The 19,194-nt window shown below is 41.4% G+C and overlaps 1 protein-coding gene across 6 annotated transcripts; it reads left to right on the top strand.

Moving 5' to 3' along the window:
- Positions 1-2,805: 2,805 nt before the first annotated feature.
- LOC145452754 (calcium homeostasis endoplasmic reticulum protein-like) lies at positions 2,806-19,193 on the top strand. Of its 6 annotated transcripts, none has more exons than XM_080330908.1 (21): positions 2,806-2,957; positions 3,333-3,503; positions 4,680-4,840; positions 4,912-5,083; positions 5,153-5,463; positions 6,384-6,542; positions 6,605-6,715; positions 7,114-7,264; positions 7,958-8,082; positions 8,169-8,348; positions 8,707-8,719; positions 9,124-9,214; positions 9,720-9,975; positions 11,120-11,253; positions 11,935-12,018; positions 12,077-12,154; positions 14,177-14,269; positions 15,562-15,648; positions 15,711-15,846; positions 18,016-18,178; positions 18,996-19,193. In XM_080330908.1, exons 1-21 carry the CDS (start codon positions 2,933-2,935, stop codon positions 19,031-19,033), a joined length of 2,739 nt encoding a protein of 912 aa, XP_080187034.1. In that variant the 5' UTR covers positions 2,806-2,932; the 3' UTR covers positions 19,034-19,193. The 6 variants fall into 6 exon arrangements, with proteins under 6 accessions (XP_080187034.1, XP_080187031.1, XP_080187033.1 ...); XM_080330905.1 differs by having other exon boundaries at positions 9,699-9,975; XM_080330907.1 differs by having other exon boundaries at positions 8,707-8,731.
- The last annotated feature ends 1 nt before the right edge of the window (position 19,194 follows it).

Here is a 19,194-nt window from a genome sequence, read left to right as displayed (position 1 = left end):
CCGAAAAAGTTTGGGAACCACTGGTATAGAGAGCACCAGGCCTATTGCAGATGCGATTCGTCAAGCCAGCGGAACTGGGCTCGTAGACGCGATAAATGGACGATTTTCATTTTTGCTCTCGGGCGCCGCCATCTTGGCCTATGGTTGGCCAGAGCTGAATCGAGCTTCATAGGCGCAGGTAGCTGTTTTGGAGTAGGTTACGTTATTTAACGCCGTGCGTTTTCGCTTTATGGTGGTTCCGCGTTTTGGTGCAAAATAAGTATTGATAAAATACTCATCAATACTATACAATGTTTTAGAGCGAAAACCCGAGCTGGTTTACAGTCGTTTTACAAAGCTTTCTTGTGCCGGTGTGTGACAACTTTTCACTCACAAAAGTCGGGGAACAAGTAAGGCCCTGTGGATATGCAGCTGTATCACAGCTGTTTCAGTTGTATCACCCAAGTATCAGCTGTATCACTCAGGTATTAGCTGTATCACAGCCAAGGCGGCAATGACTCTAGTCATGATTTTCTGATGACTCGACTCGACAGCTGTATATCCACAGGACCAAGAAGTAAAACCAGATAGACTTTGAGGCCATAGCATAACCCTATCTGTGAAATAGTTGGTCATAACGCATATAAAGTAGTGAATTTATTCGACAAATAATCTTTATGTTTTATCTGTACAGGTTGATTTGCAAAGTACCGTTAAAAATTCTATAGCCTATTTTATATAGCTTATAGGAAATCGGATATAAATGCAGATAAGGGACCGCGGACTGTGAAAGGAAGATCCCATTTGCACTGTTGCGTTCCAAAATGCAACAATGACTCAAGAATGACGATGAATTTATCTTTTCACAGGTTTACTGGTAAAGAAGAAACAAGGAAAAAAGGATATTGCTAATCAGTTGTGGTGTGTGGCATGCCTTCTCACTAACTTCAGGGGCCCGTTATCTTGAATATTCCTACCATGTAACTTTTCTCCATTACTTTTTATGTAGTTTCTAATGCATCTGGGACAAGGTCCTTTGTTGTTTCTAATATGCTATTATATTTTGCTATTTGGAAACTAGTACCTTGGCAGTTGTTATGTAATTTGTCTGAATTTCGCAATCTAAAAACTGTAGCATGTAGGCTAATTTGTTTGAATTACTTTTCATGTAGTTTCTAAGGAATCTGGAACTAGGTCCTTTGTTGTTCCTAATATGCTATTATAGTTTTCTGATTGACGTTCTATCTGCGCTGCTCTATCTGCAGTGCCAATTGTCTCTCTCTTCGCAGCTAGCGATCGCAAGGTCTGAACGAAACGTTATTACAAGGTTCAATGACAATGCGTATATATTCACAAATCCTCTAGCACACTGAAGGGAGGATACACACAAGTCTTGAGGCATGGTTGACTGCTATTCTATCATGGCATGCAATCCTTTCATTTCCCATCTGTTCAATAAATGATCAACTTTCGGCAGTTCTGTGCGTTATGTATATTGACGAGTTAGGCACGTAGACAATGAACGTAGCCAGTTATGCAGAGCTATCCGGGGCACAACTGGAAGTGAGGGGTTTGGTGCATGAGAACACCATGGAGACCAAGGTATAAACCCGGTTAAAATGAAAGATCTCCGGGTCGCCATGATCCTTTCATATCCAGCAAATGGGTTGGGTGTCACTGACAGTTCTAGGCAGTTCGTCATCAGATCTTGAAATAATGTCCATCGTTCCATGGTCCACGGCGTTGTGGTTGGTCAATATGGCACATCTGCACCTGGAAAATCGGTCGTTGCCGTTCCATGTTTAATTTCTATAATCTCAGTGCGATATCTCGCATCGCGTTACGTTGTGCACGAACGAATCTCGCGACCTCGCGCAACACTGATAAAATACGACTTATGGAATTGCAACTGAATATATTAGCATCATAATGGTTATTTCGAAAGCACGAGGTCTTGCGTTTCAAAGGGAGGGGGAGGCTCGACAACGCTTTTCCGCGACTAAAGAATCGATATTGAGCACACTTAGGCATTTGCTGGAGAACTATCTCGTCGTGAAGCTTATGGTGGGGAAGCCGCTGGTCGCTGGCCGCGTCGCGAGTCGTTTTTCAGGCGTATCGGCATTGCCAGTTTCTGGGCTATGGCTATATTAATAATAATAATTTTCGTTTGGTTATATTATTTTTATCTGAACAAGTCACACACAATGTACAATGCGATACGACACAATGCGATGTAATGAACAGATAGGAGGATATCGAACGACACGCTTTGGGCTATAATCGACGATATTTTCTATATTGTTTTTTCGCTGTTTTATTGATTGATTGATATTGACGGCGATTACCTTATTTATTCAAATATTCTTGATCCTTGTCGCTCACCTGCTTCCATATCATCAGTTCCTTGTTCTGTCCGGTGTATCTTTAGATAGCCTACGTAATTACCATCGCTACCGTCGTAATTTTATACAGTGGTTGCAGTCGTTGCACTTCCAAGCGCCAAGCGGTACTAATGTACATTTGCACAATGCATGCACTTTTGCCGGTAATGAAGGATGGAAGGAATGCGCCTCTCGTATCGTAAATGTGATATTTGTGGCTAATCACAGTATAGTCAGGGACAGGCAGTGCATGTCAAACTAGTCAGTTGAGTAGTCATGTATGCGAAGGCTCTATACTGAAGTTGATAACCCGCTTTAGAATTCCAGTCAAATGTTAAGAAACAATTGTATAGACCCACTTCGTTCCGTTTAATTAACTTGTGTTCCAATATATGGAGGTTTGAGGACTTGATAAATATATTGTACGCAATTTATTGCTTCAATCCGATCATGACATTTTTCCATCATTTTATGCATCAAAGATTATATAGGCTGAAACCTTAAATAAAGACGAAGTCAACACCGTTTGATGCCAATTCTGGCTATATTTGTATGCGATAAATCTGAAAATCATGGATATTCCGCCACCTCCCGATGGTAAGTGCTTTTTATATGATCTGTTCATCAATTGGATGTTACTTCTGAATTTATTCTTGTGTCCTAATGTTGCTGGTATTGGCCTGTAGTTCATCGACAGGTATAATAAACAAAGAACCTGAAATAATATTTATTTGTGCATATTTTTAGCTACCGTCCTCTACTCTTCGACCATTTCCTATTCTTACCACTAACTGTATTACGCAAACTGTTATTTTATCATAATATATTCTCGCTTTTCTCCAACCTATGCAGTATCTAAAGTGCTGCGTGCTATGAAAATCATGGATAATCGGTCGTCGTTAGCTCGCTACTAAAAATTTGAGCTTCTGAATAGATTGTCGATTGCCTAATCACGGAATTCTGTTTTTTTAGATCTGGAGACGAAGAACATCATTGACAAATTGGCCAATTTCGTTGCTAGAAACGGCATGGAGTTCGAAAAGATGACGAAGGACAAGCAGCAACAAAATCCTAAATTCTCGTTTCTCTTCGGAGGGGACCATTTCAATTATTATCAATATAAGCTGAATACTGAACGACAAAGTAAGTGGTTGTTGTCATATGAATCTGTTACTTTCATTGTGACTATGTATAGCAATCTTTCTTCTCAAGGCTGCTCAGACAATTTTGTCGAACCTGAAGTTTAATTTCTGATTATTGACGATCTAGTTGCATACGACATATTTTCTGAGTGAAAATGAAAGAAACTGACAGGCATTAGCGATAGCCTATATTATCGAATGTCCTGTCCCCATGGGAATTTTAGTAATGATGGGTGAGTCGGGTGATGAGCGTGATTAAGAGCAAAAGGGGGTTTAAATAACTGACGTTACAAAGTAGAATAGAAAGGCACACTTTTAATCCTACGATAACCAGTGTTGGGATGACTTGAGTCACTTTGCAAAAATGACTTGACTTGACTTGGCGATTCAGAAATACAGTAGTAAAGTATAATATAATAGCAAGTTATCTATGTCTTTACTATAGACTGGTCTTTGGTGCTAGCTGATCACCTTAATCATATCTCTTGTATGATCCTAATCGAATTTGAATATAGTTTACAAGTTTATATTACTAGTTGGGTAATGCATCATATCAATTTGCTTCCACTATCTAAGATTTCGTATTCTATTCTTTATTTTGACAGATAATTAAAGTCTGAGGTTATAAAACAGTTAAGTCTAGTTTAGCAGTACCACGCATTCGTGAGCTAAACAACGCCTTTTTGCATATATATTTAACTCTATATTCACCCCTCGTAAAATAAATGGCACTCAGTCAGAATTTCAAGCAGGTAGCAAAATGCGACGACTTAATCATGCCTCGCACTTCGAAAAGACAACTTGACTTGAATTGTGACTTGACTCGTGACTTGGCTTGACTCTAGTCACCTCCAAAAATCGAGTGACTTGTCTTGACTCGAGTCAAAATGAGCGATCACTTGTGACTCGAAGGTAGTGACTTGATCCCAACGCTGACGATAACATAAGTTGAAATAATTTATTCAAATACTGGCATACCATTTGCCAATTTCAAGTAGTGACCACCACATCTGTGAGAGTGACAAATCATGTCTTATTCCAAATTTCAAAATGAGCTCATTTTAATCGCGTTCAGTGCCTGCGTTTCCCAAAACTCTACTGGTATAATATCAGCATATTTGATCGCTGTCGATGATTATCTATTATATTATACATCTATATCATCATTGTCTTCTAGTATTCGGTCAGCAACAAGTCCAGGACAACATGATACAGCATTCGCTGCAAAACGCACCTTGGCAACAACCCGGCAACCCTCAACAAAGTGGTAAAGGACCTCCTATGCCGCCTTCACTGATGAGTCAATTTGCCCGCCCGCCTCAAATGGGAGGGAGAATGGTATGTTTGAAAACTCATGGCCTTGAGACTTTGAACACGACTGTTCGATAAAATAATAATTCTCTTTTTAGCCTATGCCCAATATGCCGCCATGGCAAAATCCACCGATGAGTCGCCCACCAATGAACATGCAGAGGTTCAGGCCGCCTGGACCAGGGCCAAATATGCACCCAAGTATGGGGCAACCTCCTGGGCAAATGTTCCAAGGCCCACCTCCTAGTAATAATCAGAACTCTGGGCCCAGTAAGTGTTTAAAGTTGAATTTACTGCTTCGTAGATATCGAATCATCGATCTAACACCAAATCTTTTAGACATGCCACCAAGTCACCAGCAATTGGGACCCAGGAATTTTATGTTTCAACAACCGCCCCCGAATATGCCGCCGCAGGGACAGTTTCCGCCGGGGCAACAAAATCAGTTTCAGCCATTCGAATCCGGACTGATGCCGCCGACGCAATTCAATCAGCCTGGCAATGTTCTACCGGAAAACAATTTCAACAGCAGTAATGGTGATTTGGCCAAGTCTTTGGCAGAGGAAGAAGACGAAGAACTAGCCAAAGAAGAAGAAAATGCACGGACGAAAATCGACGAAAGTAGCAGTAATTTGAAGCAGCAGTATGAAGTAAGTTGGTTATGTATTTGATACATCAAATTCGTGTATTTTGTTTTGCTGAGAGATTGTTTTTGCTGGAATTTTGGCAAGTAATCGTCCTGCATGCATTATTCATCATCTGTTTTACAGTGATGTTGTTGGTAATGGAGTACATCAAATTTATTAGTCTACTCTAATACATCTCTGTCCTTGCTTCATTAGATAGATGCTCTGTGCTGTAGACTCTATTAATGTTTGCTATTCTATCATTATATTCTGGAAAATATATGAGTAATCCTGTAGGTAAAATAAGCAGCGATTGTATCTAGAATAATGTTGAAAGGAAATTAACACTGAGAATGTGTCCTGTATTTTCATGCCAATGTGTTGAAAAAAGACTACTGAAAAGTATATAAGGTTAATGTTAGGCTAACGTTATTCATAAATGAAAAGTTGATTAGGTAAATTTGTGTTGTGTTTTTGCTTTGCGTATATTCATATTGAAATGAGCCCGGATATTTTCTGCTTGTATCGCTATTGTTGATGTACAATGTTCTTTCCAATTTTCTACTCGTTGCTGACGATTACCCCTGACGAGTGTCAACCGAAAATATTCGAGTTCATTTCAATATGAATATAATGGTGAATTGGATATTGAAGCTCTGTACCTCCAAGACGCTCTTCAAATATTTTTCATTTATATGCTGCTGAGTAAACCGGACATACTGTTATTATATGGTGCAATGCTACTTGATGAAAGAGACGGTATATAGATGGGGTCAGTGAACTTGTAATAGTGGTCTTTCGCTGTTGCAATTCTGGTGATTTTTCTTTTTAATATTTGCGGATTGATGTGGGCGTCAGAACGAACCGACTAATGCTGCGAATCTTGCTTGTATTTTCCTAAGAATGATATTTATTGATATGCGAATCGTCGCTTATTTCGGCAGGTTTTGATGTCGCAGCAGCAAGAAAAGATCGAGGTTGCGATACAGAACGCTCAAGATGCCAAACTCCGCGAATTGGCCTCCGACACCGGAATCATGACCTCCGACTTTGACGCCGTGCTTCAGCCGATCATCAACACGTGCACAAAAGACTCCATATCGGTAACCTACTTCTTATAGCACGTAGACGTGTGATGGCTTTGACTGCGTTGTATTCTATTAAGGCTGGTAAACTGTGGATTTTAACCCACGCAAAAACGAAGGAACACTGCGAAGTTATCGGGTTCCATCTTTTGAAAAGGGTTTTGGAAGCTGAGAAATCGTCGCTGGAAGAGGTAAGGATGCCATTTTCACTCATATTTTTGTGCTGGGGTCTTCAGCGGTAACATATAAAATATATATGATATCAATATGCGATAAGCTGAATAGTACCTTTTTGTGACTTCGGCATCATTCATATTATGCAGTGAAAGTTATTAGTTATTATTATTTAATATTGATTCCAAAGTCGCAACAAATCGTGGAACAATACCGAATATTAGGGTTTAAAATTTTCAGTGCTCAATTCAATGTATCTAGTTGATAGCTGTCGATTGTTGAATTTCTAAAGACATCTGAAATATGCTGCTCTCGATCTTATGTGCCAAGAACATATTTTGTCTTGACACCCTACAGATGCACTGACAGATGCACAGTGCACACGTACAAAATAATATTTTACTTTACTTGCCAGAGTGAAAATGTGAGAACAAAGTTTGAGCATCAATTGCATATAGTTTACCTCATCAACGACGTTCTGCATCATTCGTCGCGCAAGAACTTGGAGGATCTCTCCACGGCGCTACAATCGGTGATACTGCCGATTTTCTGTATGGCGAGCGCAAGTATGTCCGACTCATTCGTTGATTTAAGTGAGGGTGGATTGATCAAGGGGGAGTGTTTGATACATCGGACATTGACCAGGGGTTGACGATGTTACCTCGTAGCTGCTTCATGTTCGTGATATTTGACCGGTGGGCTGTGGGTTGGACCTGTTCACCGATTTCCCGACCGGTGAACAATCAAAATCGAAATGAAACACCTAACATCTCATCCGTGTAAGCGGTGTCTTATAAAAGCCTAGAATTGGGCCGTGCTTCAAGTCGGCAGATACGGAATTGAAATGAAGAAAATTGACACGGTATAAAAGACCACAGTAGTCGACAAACGCCACCGGAAACCAACACTCGAAATGTAATTCCGATGAATCTGTGCAACTCGAAAGCACGTAACGGAAACTTTAATTTGAGAAATTTACTGTTGCCTTTTCGATACTACACGTTATGGGGTTGTATTGAAGTTTCTGCTATGTGAAATCTTGTTGAAATCTGCTGACTTGATTTTGATTGTCTGGTTTCGGAAAGAACTGCCACTTCGCTGTTTCTGGCATGATTCCGGAGAGTTGTGGTAAGAGCTCTCTGGCCTTTGATTTTTCTTTCTTGAACTCTCAACGAAGGGTGCTGTGTCCGCTTTCGTCACGTTAGACTCCAGACCTTGTGTAGACACAACTTCGTTCTTGCATGGCCGCGCTATTTCAGATGCGACTAAAGACGAAAAGGAGAGATTATCGAAACTGCTCGGCCTCTGGCAGAAATTTAAGTACTTCAAGGAAGATCTGCTGGCCAAGTTGAAAGACCCCGAAAATTCTCTTTCCGAGTATCAGGTGCCGATGCTAGTTACAAACTAGTTTCAAACTTTGGCGTTGTGAGGAGATTTTGCTGGCGGTAACACGATTATTTCCTAACGCAGGCCGGCTTGATTATCGAGCACGCCAAGGAAGTGCAAAAAGTCCAGCGTGAAATCCAGGAGCAGTACGACAGCTACGAGCAGCAGCACAACGAGTACGCGAACCACGTCTCGAAGCTTGTCGAGGACAAAAGGAGAGAGATTGAGAAAAAGAGACAAGACAGGGCGAAACTGGAGGAACAGGTAAACGAAATTCGTACTGTGCAGTCCTTTACCTAATTTTATAGACAATATGGTTTGAAATTTTTGCCATAAGTGAAAGTGTGGAACCAATTTTTGATACCATTGAGCAATGAGCTTATTAGGTCAAGTATCGCGGTTCATAGGCATGAAAATTTGAAGATTGGGGCTATTTTGTTTCAACAATGACTTAATGAAAACATGACGTTACAATGCCCAAATTTCAATTTGCTGCCAACTTTAATCTTCACGTTTTTGGGTGTTTTTGAGAACGTTTGTTGATGTTGTTATGTCGCTGTGCTGTGATCTTTTTCATTTCTTCCGTATGCGACTAAGTGTCTGTTGTTCCTTTCTTGTTCAGGAGGCTGCAAAAGGTATTTCGATAAGTATGCGACGGATTTTATGTTCTGTTTTGTCTCGGTTAACCGTTGTTCGGGTATGGCGATACTGCGTATCAAATCGCGTATAATTACAATTCTAGAGGAGGTATTTTACCAGCCAGTGATGTTTCTCAAACTTAATCATTGGCATTTGACGGTGATATTTTATAATTTTTCCAGTGTCGCAACGATTACATCATTGGCACTTCACTTGATGAGCTCCACTCAATTAAATTTCACGAGTGTCCCTAAACCTATTGCCGCTGTGATTAATCGCGTCATTCGACTCTCCACACGATATAATACAGTCTAATTCCTGTCGGCTACACCCACATGAAAGTCCCGAGCAATACCGGACCCCGATTTGGGTCGAGAATTCGAAAACCGTGTTTTTTAAGGCAATCAAGAACTGCCGCCTTGGGCCGACAACTACAACGAAGACGAAAACAGGGCCGGGTATGATTACGGCAACGACACTTACAACGACAAGTAAGTTCGCTCTGGTAATGTGATTTTGACACAGAAGTAGAAGTAACGCCATAAATTTCAAGCAGATGTTGCAATTTCCAAGATATGTCAAAACTACATTAAGTAGAAGTCGAAAATGAAATTTTCAAAAAGTAATTTGATATGAACTTAACTTCATTTGAAGAGCTTCTTGGGGGTAATGAGTTTCAATACAAGATACAATTGATTATTGTATTTCCATTGAAATGAACCCGAATATTTTCGACTGGCACTCGTCAGGGGTAATCATCAGCAACTAGTAGAGAATTAGAAAGAGCATTGATATCAATAGTATCACCACAAATGACGGCGCCGGCATAAAATTTCGAATAATTGGGGCGAAGAGATCGCTTAATACACATACTCCTAATTTGGAAGAAAATTCTTTAGAGGTCCAGCTCTGTCTCACGCGGCCCTCCTATCTTTACATCAAATGCATCTGTAAGAAGAACTTTTTCGCATTCAGACCGCAAGTTATCGATTACAGCCATTCGCGAGACCCGTCCGAGTGGCAGGAGCCAGAGTGGATCGAAGACGACTTTGGCCCGCCAGCGCCGTGGAATCAAGGCCCGAGAGGCCCTCGAATGGGCGGCCCGTGGCAGGATGGGCCGTGGGGCGGTCCTCGGGGCCCACGTGGTCCAAGACCACGGGGCCCGCGTCCTCGCATGGAGCCAGACCCGGCTCTGATACCGACGGTGCCTTACTACGATCTGCCCGCCGGGCTGATGTGCCCGCTGGTGAAGGTGCGCCATAGTAGTCACTAGTCAGCATTGCCACTCAAGTACAAGTAACCAGGGCTGTAATGACTCGAGTCGCGATGTTTTGATGACTCGACTCGACTTGAGGCAATTTGTGTAATGACTCGACTTCTACTCGAGTCATTATGCGTGACTCGACCAAGTCATATGACTTAACCATGGCCGGTCAAGAAACGCATTTGTTGCAACTTGTTGTAGCTACCACATTATTGATATTTTGTCTATCAGTGTACTGGTGTTGGTAAAATGAATTCAGAACTCAAATGAACAGTGAGCAGAATGACTCGGACTTGACTCGGTGGGTATTTGTGAATGACTCGACTTGACTCGACTACTATAAAAGTAGAATTGACTTCTGACTCAGGAACTTGTGTCTTGGTTACAATCCTGGAAGGAACACTGGAAATTTTTGCTCAATCAGATGTACAAGTGCGATTTCCAATACGTGTCGGATAGTCGGAACTACTTTAATTAAAAAATAGAAATAAAAATTCAAAGTGCAAAATGTAGTTTTGCCTGAAAAACTTTCCAGTGAAAGTGGAAGTTACCTCTAAACATAACTGGTTGTGTGAGTAAGTGCGGTAGGCTCTTGGGTACTTGCGACTGACCACCAGGGTTGTAACCAAGTCACAGGGCTCCGAGTCGCAAGTCAATCTGACTTTTATAGTTTTGACTCGAGTCAAGTCGAGTCATTTTCAATTCACCACCGAGTCAAGTCCAAGCCACTGATTAGAGCGTCGAGTCCGAGTCATGGTATTATGACTCGAGTCCGAGTCCAAGTCATTGTGTCGACTGCTCAGTGCTCAGTTTCCTGTTAAAGTCTTGTTAAATCCAGTTTTTATAACTGTTTTTGGTGATATCGAATGGTTCGCATTTGTAAAATACTGATTTTCCTCACTTTTAGCAGTTTCTGGTCGCATTTTCAAGTACCAGTATCAAAAGACGAAATCCCAATGGTGTGGTTGCTTTACTATTCTTGAAAATTACAATGAAATGTCGGTCTTGGCCGTCTGAGTCTCGAGTCATATGACTTGGTTCGAGTCGAGTCACTAGAAAATCATGACTCGAGTCAGACTCGAGTCGAGTCATGATGCTTCGACGCGTGAATTTTTGACGATTTTATCGACAGCTTGAAGACTGCGATTACCTCGCGCTCAACCCGAAGCTGATCAGGCTGCCCGCGCCCATACCGCCTTCCGCCAGACTGCTGGCCGCCGTGGAAGCGTTTTACGGGCCCCCGTCTCATGAAAGACCGCGTGACGTGTGAGATGTCTTTTCGTACTTGTGGACATTTTGTCGCGAGATATTTAAAACACATTTTAAGATTTAGATGTATTTAGATCGTAGGTGAACTTGTGATTATAATTTTTAAACTGGAGTTGGGTTTAGACGTGAGGCATACATTTTTGATGAGATTTGGTCTTGGAATCACAAATACGAAACAGAATTTAGGTTGCACTTATCAAATCTGCTCAACTGTGTTGTGTGGTGCCGACGACCGCGGTGGTCCTCGATTGGTAGAGATTTTGAAAACGGAAGTAGCCCGCCTTCGCTCTTTGTCTTGTGTTCACTGAGAAGTTTTGTATCAATCTTGTGTATGAAATAGCCTCAGGCACGACGTGATGGTGTATTTTGTGGCATGCATGATGGTCCGCATGATAATAGAAGCATGCACGCATCGCCCGAACCACCTGTCAATATCTGCCTGAGTCTTATTATTTTGTGCTTTTTCCGCTTGAAGTAGTTTAGGATGCCCAATAAAGTGCGTGTGTCTAGTGTATTTCACGGCGATTCTCTGATTTGCACCGAGTAGTAGAGAATATTTAGTGAAGAATTAGCTTGGTAATAATTATTCCCGATTCACATTGTTAAGAAATTTTTGACTTTCTGATTGTGCCTGTGGCTTGAGTCGACGTCATGTGACCGTTATCTGTCTGTTTGCAGTGACGGCTGGGAACGCAACGGTCTTTTCGAGTTCTACCGAGCGAAAGTGCGCGCCAGGCGGCGCAAGGAAGGACAAAAATCCAGGTAGGTTGATTTCGGGATATTCAAAAGTCAATTTCTCCGGAGCCACTGCTTTTCTCAGGTCCAGATCTAGGTCGAAATCCCGTTCGAGGTCGCGATCAAGATCAAAGTCCAGATCAAGATCAAGATCACGATCAAGGTTTGATCATTGTATTATTGATGCTCAGAGGTGGTCAGTAACGAGATACTGCTTCTTTGGAGCACTCGAGTATGCAGATTGCAGATGGTACCTCCCCTCATATTCAGGGTTGCCAGACAGGTTTTGAGAAAAAGGGCCAAGCAGTGCCGATAAGGGCCTAAAAGGGCCAAATTCTGCAATAACGTTGCAACGTTACCCATAGACCTTCTGTCAATCACCTGTATTCCAGTTTTATATTGTTGATTCTGTTGTGGGACACCAAATCCACTACCTACAAGTAGTCTCGATCCAAGTACAATAACTGCTATTATTTCAAGCCTTTTCCAACTGACTAGAAAATCGTAAAATAAAACTTTTTGTGCTATAATATGAGAGTTGATTAAATTTTATGAATTTTAAATAAAAATTGAGAGAATAGTTTCTTTACAGTTGAAAGTTATCCAACTCTATGCTTTTTTAGGTTTTTCACTAAAAAACTCTCCGGTTATGTTAAAGTTTTTTTCTTTGAAATTTCTTTCAATCATTAAGTACTATAAGGGTACTCTTCTTCAAACTTTTTCTGCTATTGGCTTCCGCCCATGTTCGATGCTTTTTCGTCCACCTGTTCACAAATCTGTATTTACAATTCCAACACAGTCTACATTCTACAAAAACAATTTCAAATCTTCATCTTCTACAGTGTTTCCACTCGAATCTTTGACATTGGCATAAACGTTAGGGTTGTCCATAATTTGGAAAATCTTTAAAATGCTCCATTGTTATGACTTATTCTATAGATTATCGATAAAAAAAAACAATGTTTTAAAAAGTAGCTCACAGGAAAGCCGTCAAGATTTCGTGTGAAGCGTTTCAAAGTAGCTGCCGAAGAATGGGCGTGCCACCAACCATAGAACGGCGACAAGACTAGTAATCACAAAACCACGGCTCTTGATTGGCTAATAGGCTATGCTTCAATGATCTCGGCAGCAGCATTTGTTTATCATTTATTTCGTACCTCAACATGCCCTGAACTAATTCCAAATCATTATCTGCCAACCTACCTACAGCGCGCTTTCACAATCACCGCCGGCACCAGACTCCTTGATCACCTAATCATAAAGCTGCTGCTGTCGTGATCATCGAAGCATAGCCTATTAGCTAATCAAGAGCCGTTGTTTCGGGATTACTAGTCTTCTCGCCGTTCTATGGTCGGTGGCACGCCCATTCTTCGGCAGCAACTTTCAAACGCTTTGCACGAAATCTTAACGGCTTTCCCGTGAGCTTCTTTTTGGCCCATTGTCGTTTTTTTTATCAATCATCTACGTAGCATTTTAAAGATTTTCCAAATTATGGACAACCCTAATAAACATTGTCAGCTCAATTTGAGAGATACATTTATGTGAATAGCTAGTTTCATGTAAGTCTGAACTGCTTCCAAAAAGAGCCAAATATTGAAAATTAAGGGTCAAGGGGCCAAATTAATTTTTTGGGCCAACTGGCTCTCACAAGGGCCAATCTGGCAACCCTGCTTATATTGGAGTTTTTTGGTAGAACTAAGTACTTTTTAGTCCTTGGATATTTCATTCAAAACTGCTTTATACTCTTTATATTTTCTGAAATGGAAAGTAGGTATGGGATACGCTTACATAACTTCTATGGGAGACATTGTCATAACGACTTGACAAAATAGCCCCCGTACCACAGTAACTGAGTACATTTGAAACTTGCATCTATTTGTAGTGTCATTTTGTGTTAGTCGCGAGGACGCGCCCTGCAATTTCGAGAGTAGCCAGACCCCGATTGATTTCTAAAAGCATGAAAAGGCCGATGCAATTTCTTACTCTGCTAGTTTCCGGACGTTCATTTTCTGTTTTCACTTGTAATTGAGCAGAAATATACACTCTCGAGTACCGACACCCATTTCTTTAAGCACACCTGTCAATGCTTCACATTCTATCTCTCTGAACTTTTAGATCGAACTGCTCTGATCTCGAGAGCGCAATGTTTTTAATAATCCTGAATAACGTGTTTTGTATTTTTCAGATCGCGTTCAAGGAACAGATCCTACTCGAGGTCGACGTCCCGGTCCAAATCAAGGAGTCGGTCACGGTCACGATCAAGGTCACGTTCATCCAGGTTAGGGCATCACTTTGGTTCAGTTTGCGCGATTTCATATATCCTCTTTTGACTTTACAAAGAACTTGTGGTGATACTTCGTCCATTCTCATGGTAGAGATATGAGATGCTTCAATATTTTCACTCCAAATCCCGCCGCGGATTTTGCTATTCAAGCCCAAATTCAGATACCTTGTGATATCGTGTCCATATCTGGTGATGACTGAAATTTATTTAAACAAAATTGTAGCTTATTTGAAATTACGCGTCCGGGGTAAATTTTCAATCCGACCAAAATCTTTAAGTCTAGTTTCATCAAATCCAAGCCCATCTCTGTAGCAGAATGAGGAGGCCAGTTCGCTGGGCTACACAAGTTAACCTACTAAGTTAGTCGTTTGAAGTAGGCAGGTGTCGGATTGTAAAAAAAAAGGTAATCACCTTGGTCGGACTGCCGAATTACCCACTTTTCTCGTTAATTTTGTGGTGTTGACTAAAAAATAGGTCTTCACTTCGGCTTTCTCGTGTGCGCAGAGACCGTGTCTGCATTGGTTCTATACCAATACTGAGAAAACCATTACCGAGAATGCCATTACCGAGAATGGACATTACCGAGAATGGTCATTACCGAGAATGGACACCACCGAGAATGGACATTACCAAGAATGGCCAATGTCAAGAATATAGCTTACTGGGACTGACGTTGTCGAGAAATTTATACCTGAGCATCGATACCGAACGTGGTGACGCCGTGGTGCACACACACGACCTGTGCATATGCATAACATGCCTGCATTGCATATATTGCATTCTCGGTAATGTCCATTCTCGGTGGTGTCCATTCTCGGTAATGTCCATTCTCGATGGCGTCCATTCTCGGTAATGTCCATTCTCGGTGGTGTCCATTCTCGGTAATGGCATTCTCGGTAATGGTTTTCTCGGTATTGACCGGACACCGTCTGCATTGCGCACGTGTGCAGCTTGGAGGGAACATTGCTACTTACTGCCCACTTACGATCTGTGGATAATTGGTCTGAAAGTGCACATATATGCAGTTCTATTACCTCAATAAATTATTGCTGTGACAAATCTGTAATTTCTTCTGTGTTGTAATTGATTATATCGACTAAATCGAATCTACTCCTTGTTACCCCAGACTGTCTTCTTAAATTTCCAAATACTGGCAGCAAGTTCATTCTCTACTTCTGTCTGTCTTAGTTCGTTTATTACCTGTATTATGGCAATTTACAATTTATTGGCATTCCGGTAAATTTGTGCCTAGCCAAGATAATTTTGAGTTTTGCATTTTGTGACAGGTCGACAAGCAGATCTCCGCGACACAGATCGCGTACGCCAGAACGAGATGGACGGTCGCGGTCAAGGGGCAGATCTACGACGCCTCCGTACGTCAGCGATAAATGGGTTGTACCCCGCCTGTGCCTTGCTAATCCGTTTATTTCTGCAGGAGTTTCGCCGGTAGAACAGGCTTGATGCCGCAAGACAACGAGCAGCGACTCGGCGATGAGAACCGGGGAGCTCAGATGTTAAAGAGAATGGGGTGGGGAGGTGCTGGCCTCGGCGCGAAAGAACAAGGGCGAGAGGTGTGCATTGTCGGGTTTACTGTCAAGAGTAATGTTCGAAAATATGTTTTGTCACCATGATGCCGGGGCTGTTATTATTAGGGCTGGGCGAAATCGAGTGCCTGAGTGATTTGATTCGGAATCGAGTACCGTAAACCAGGGTAACTTTGGACTTAAGGGTAACTTTGGACATTAAGCAGGAAAAGATTTAAATGGTTATTGTTGGAAAAGGGTTGCCGCTGGATGTCCAATTCTTTTTCATGAGGCAACAGTACCACAAGTAGTGTCTATAAAAGGTGGATTCATTTCACGACCAGATAAACTTAACCCAACATTGATAAATTAATGGCGGGGGTCAATTTCATCAAAATTGATGGTCATTAAACTTCTTTCAACCAAACATAGATAGCATGTGAGTCATAGATTCAAAACTTGGCAGCAGATACCTCTAAGTAGTCTTAATCCATGGCAAAAATCTCAGTGGGCTCACCCTTAGATCAATACAAGAAAATGTGATGTCCAAAGTTACCCCACCAAATTTTATCAAAACGGGGTAACTTTGGACAGTGGAAAATGTGATATTTAGAGCTCTGGAAAGTGGCTGCTTCATCTGTGTCAAAGTGTTTCGTCAACTATATTCCTTATGACCGGCCTGATGGCTTTTTAAAATGGAATGAGACGATTAATAAATTAAGAGTTTGCCAAAATATGAAACAATGGGTAGGCAATGAGCTGAAAGATTGTAATCGGGTGTAAGCTACTTCAAAAACTTATCACATACTCCTAAAGATGCGCCTGCTGAATATGGGATATCGTAAATTACGACAATACATCCATAAGAAAGGGAAAATTTATCTTTTAAAGAACAGTAATATATTTGAAATCGGCAATAAATCACGGTAACATGCTTAATGTTTGCTGTCAATTGCTGACACTAACAGTGGGATACCCCTTATCACCATATGTTATTTATAAGTCCCAATTGGTGAAGGCATGAGGGAATATTGAGATAAGGGATGAATAAGGAGGCATTAGCCTTCATAAACTACCTAATTTTCCTCACTCATTATGTCGTCATAAGATTATGAGTGATTTGTAAAGTTGAAATATGCACTGTTTGAACGAGCAAAAATATTAACAGATCTCTACACCACATTAAAGAAAATTTGGACAGCGACAATGTTGATCACTTAACATAAATTTTGTTTCCACCAACGTGCGCATTGCGCTGCTTTGTACTCCATGTTCGTAAGGTAGGATGCCACCTGTTGAGGGTTCTACTTTGGCAAGAAAGTATCGGAACTACAATTCTCATTGATAAATCAACTCTTAATGTAAAGTGGTGTGGGCAGGCATAACCTGCCTCTTTACTGGCCACTGCCGCTTGTGCGCAAAAGTATTGAGACCACATGCTAGTTTGGAATCTGACTTCATGCTGGTTGCAAATATATCTATGCATAACGTTAGGAACACGTCACACCAGGGTTGTAATGACTCGTCGCAATTTTTCGTTTTCTTAAAAATGGAAAATGACCAGACTCTAGTCATTACTCATGACTCGACCAAGTCATTTGACTCGTCACCTTCTATATGACATATTCAAGTCTCGTATATGAGGAGCGACAATTGAAAAATAGGTGCAGAAACTTGTCTTCATCTGTTTGAATAAATATGTTTAGAGTGAGAAAAAACGAGTATATTATGAATCCGAGGTGCTCAATATCACTCTAGAGCAGAGGTGGGCATTTGGGCAACCTTTTTGCTAATCACGGTCGCATTCCTGGTCATAGCCGTAATGAACTAACTAGACGCCAAATACCTATATTAAACTGTCCATGTCCATCTCCGGGGGATTTTAGACTATTCTGCTAAGCCTGATTTGAACTCTACCGAACAGTAAACACTACGACTTGGACTCGAGCTTGACTCGGTGGTGAATTGAAAATGACTCGAGTCAAAACTGCAAAAGTCAAATTGACTTGTGACTCGGAACCTTGTGACTTGGTTACAACCCTGTCTCATGCACTTTCTCAGAACTGACAAGTTCTCGAGGCTTTGTTTCGTTAGTTCTAATCTCTGGCACCTGTAAGTCTTGCCGCTCTGATACATTCTATCTCGCACGCGTCATCTGTCTTGCGATAAACGCGTCTAGTCTATATCGCTCGCATCATTCTCTCACTTTTCGTCCAGAACCCGATCGACCACGCCGAAGTGCGGGACAAGTACGACCAGTTCAAGGGACTGGGAATGCCGACCGGCGATCCCTACGAGAGTTTTCGCAAGTCGAAAAGCCAGGGCTTCATCACGAGAATGAAGGCGCGCGAAACTAACAAGGACAAGACAGGAGATGAAGGTACCATTTCGTGACGCTGCGGTTAGCCGGATGTGATGAGGAAAATATTTTGTTGATGAAGTAATGCCATAAATACGCAATGTTACAAGGCTGAAATCCCAAAATTTATAACCATTTTTGCCGCTGCTGCTTTTTTGCATGTATTGCTCCTGGGGGTGCAGACACAAATCATCGATTCTGATGTTATGTCGTCGGTGTTCACTGTGTCCCAGTGGATTGGTGATGTCCAAAAGTGGTCACAGTTGCCATCGTCGGTTGCATAAGTTGCAGTAATTTATTGAATTGACTAAGTTGGGGTATTGCAGGTCGTCAAATCCAAGCTAAATGTTACTGATACTGTGATTTTGTTAATCTTAACCCATTGTATAGCATATATCAGTGGTTCTCGAACGTCGGTCCGCAGCAAGTTTCCTTCCAGCCTGCCAAATGTATTAGACTTTGATATCTAAATTCCAAGGTGCAAGAAGGGCGCTTGCCCATTATTTATAGGGATGAAGCATCCCAAATTGAATTGATTTTGAATTTTGACCAAATTTGAGAACTGCATATATGTGCGGTATTTGAGAACTGCTTCTATGTGCGGTATATCATCAGAGGGGTCAACTCAAAGTAATCGTTTGTTTTATAGCAGAAGTAATGTAAATTTCTACTCAATTACAAGAAGCAGTGATTTCAAAGTAAATAAACTGTGTCGCAATCCTGTCGTGGACGAAATTTCGCGTTGCTACAAATTTTTAAATTTCCGATTTCCGTTTCTGGTTTGGTTACCGGGCATGGACATTGGGACTTTTTCTGACTTTCTCTGTAATTTTTCAAGGCACGCCGAGACGAAATAGGAATTTGGACGACCGTTGAAATGTAGCAAGGATCTGGATGATACTCGCCGTACTCGTTCATCAACCGAACCACTCGGAATCCTTTGCGAGAAGTCGAAGAATGTGTGGATTTCGTCATTCGTCTATAAGCTTATGCGCCGACTGTGGTGCTTTTTTTAATAAAGCAACTCTAAATCGAAT

The sequence above is a fragment of the Botryllus schlosseri genome, chromosome 12 (genome assembly GCF_051294905.1).
Source record: "Botryllus schlosseri isolate E-star chromosome 12, Bs_hap1, whole genome shotgun sequence".
Lineage (NCBI taxonomy): Eukaryota > Metazoa > Chordata > Ascidiacea > Stolidobranchia > Styelidae > Botryllus > Botryllus schlosseri.
Note: the sequence above shows the minus strand (reverse complement) of the source record. Positions and strands in the feature narration are given on the sequence as shown.

What these genes read in the sequence shown, in the direction of transcription:
- LOC145452754 (XM_080330904.1), top strand. Translation starts at nt 2,933, where the DNA reads ATGGATATTCCGCCACCTCCCGATG. An exon ending in TAATCAGAACTCTGGGCCCA is followed by an intron (nt 5,084 to 5,152) that starts GTAAGTGTTTAA and finishes CAAATCTTTTAG; the next exon opens with ACATGCCACCAAGTCACCAG. An exon ending in AAGGAAGGACAAAAATCCAG is followed by an intron (nt 12,019 to 12,076) that starts GTAGGTTGATTT and finishes TGCTTTTCTCAG; the next exon opens with GTCCAGATCTAGGTCGAAAT.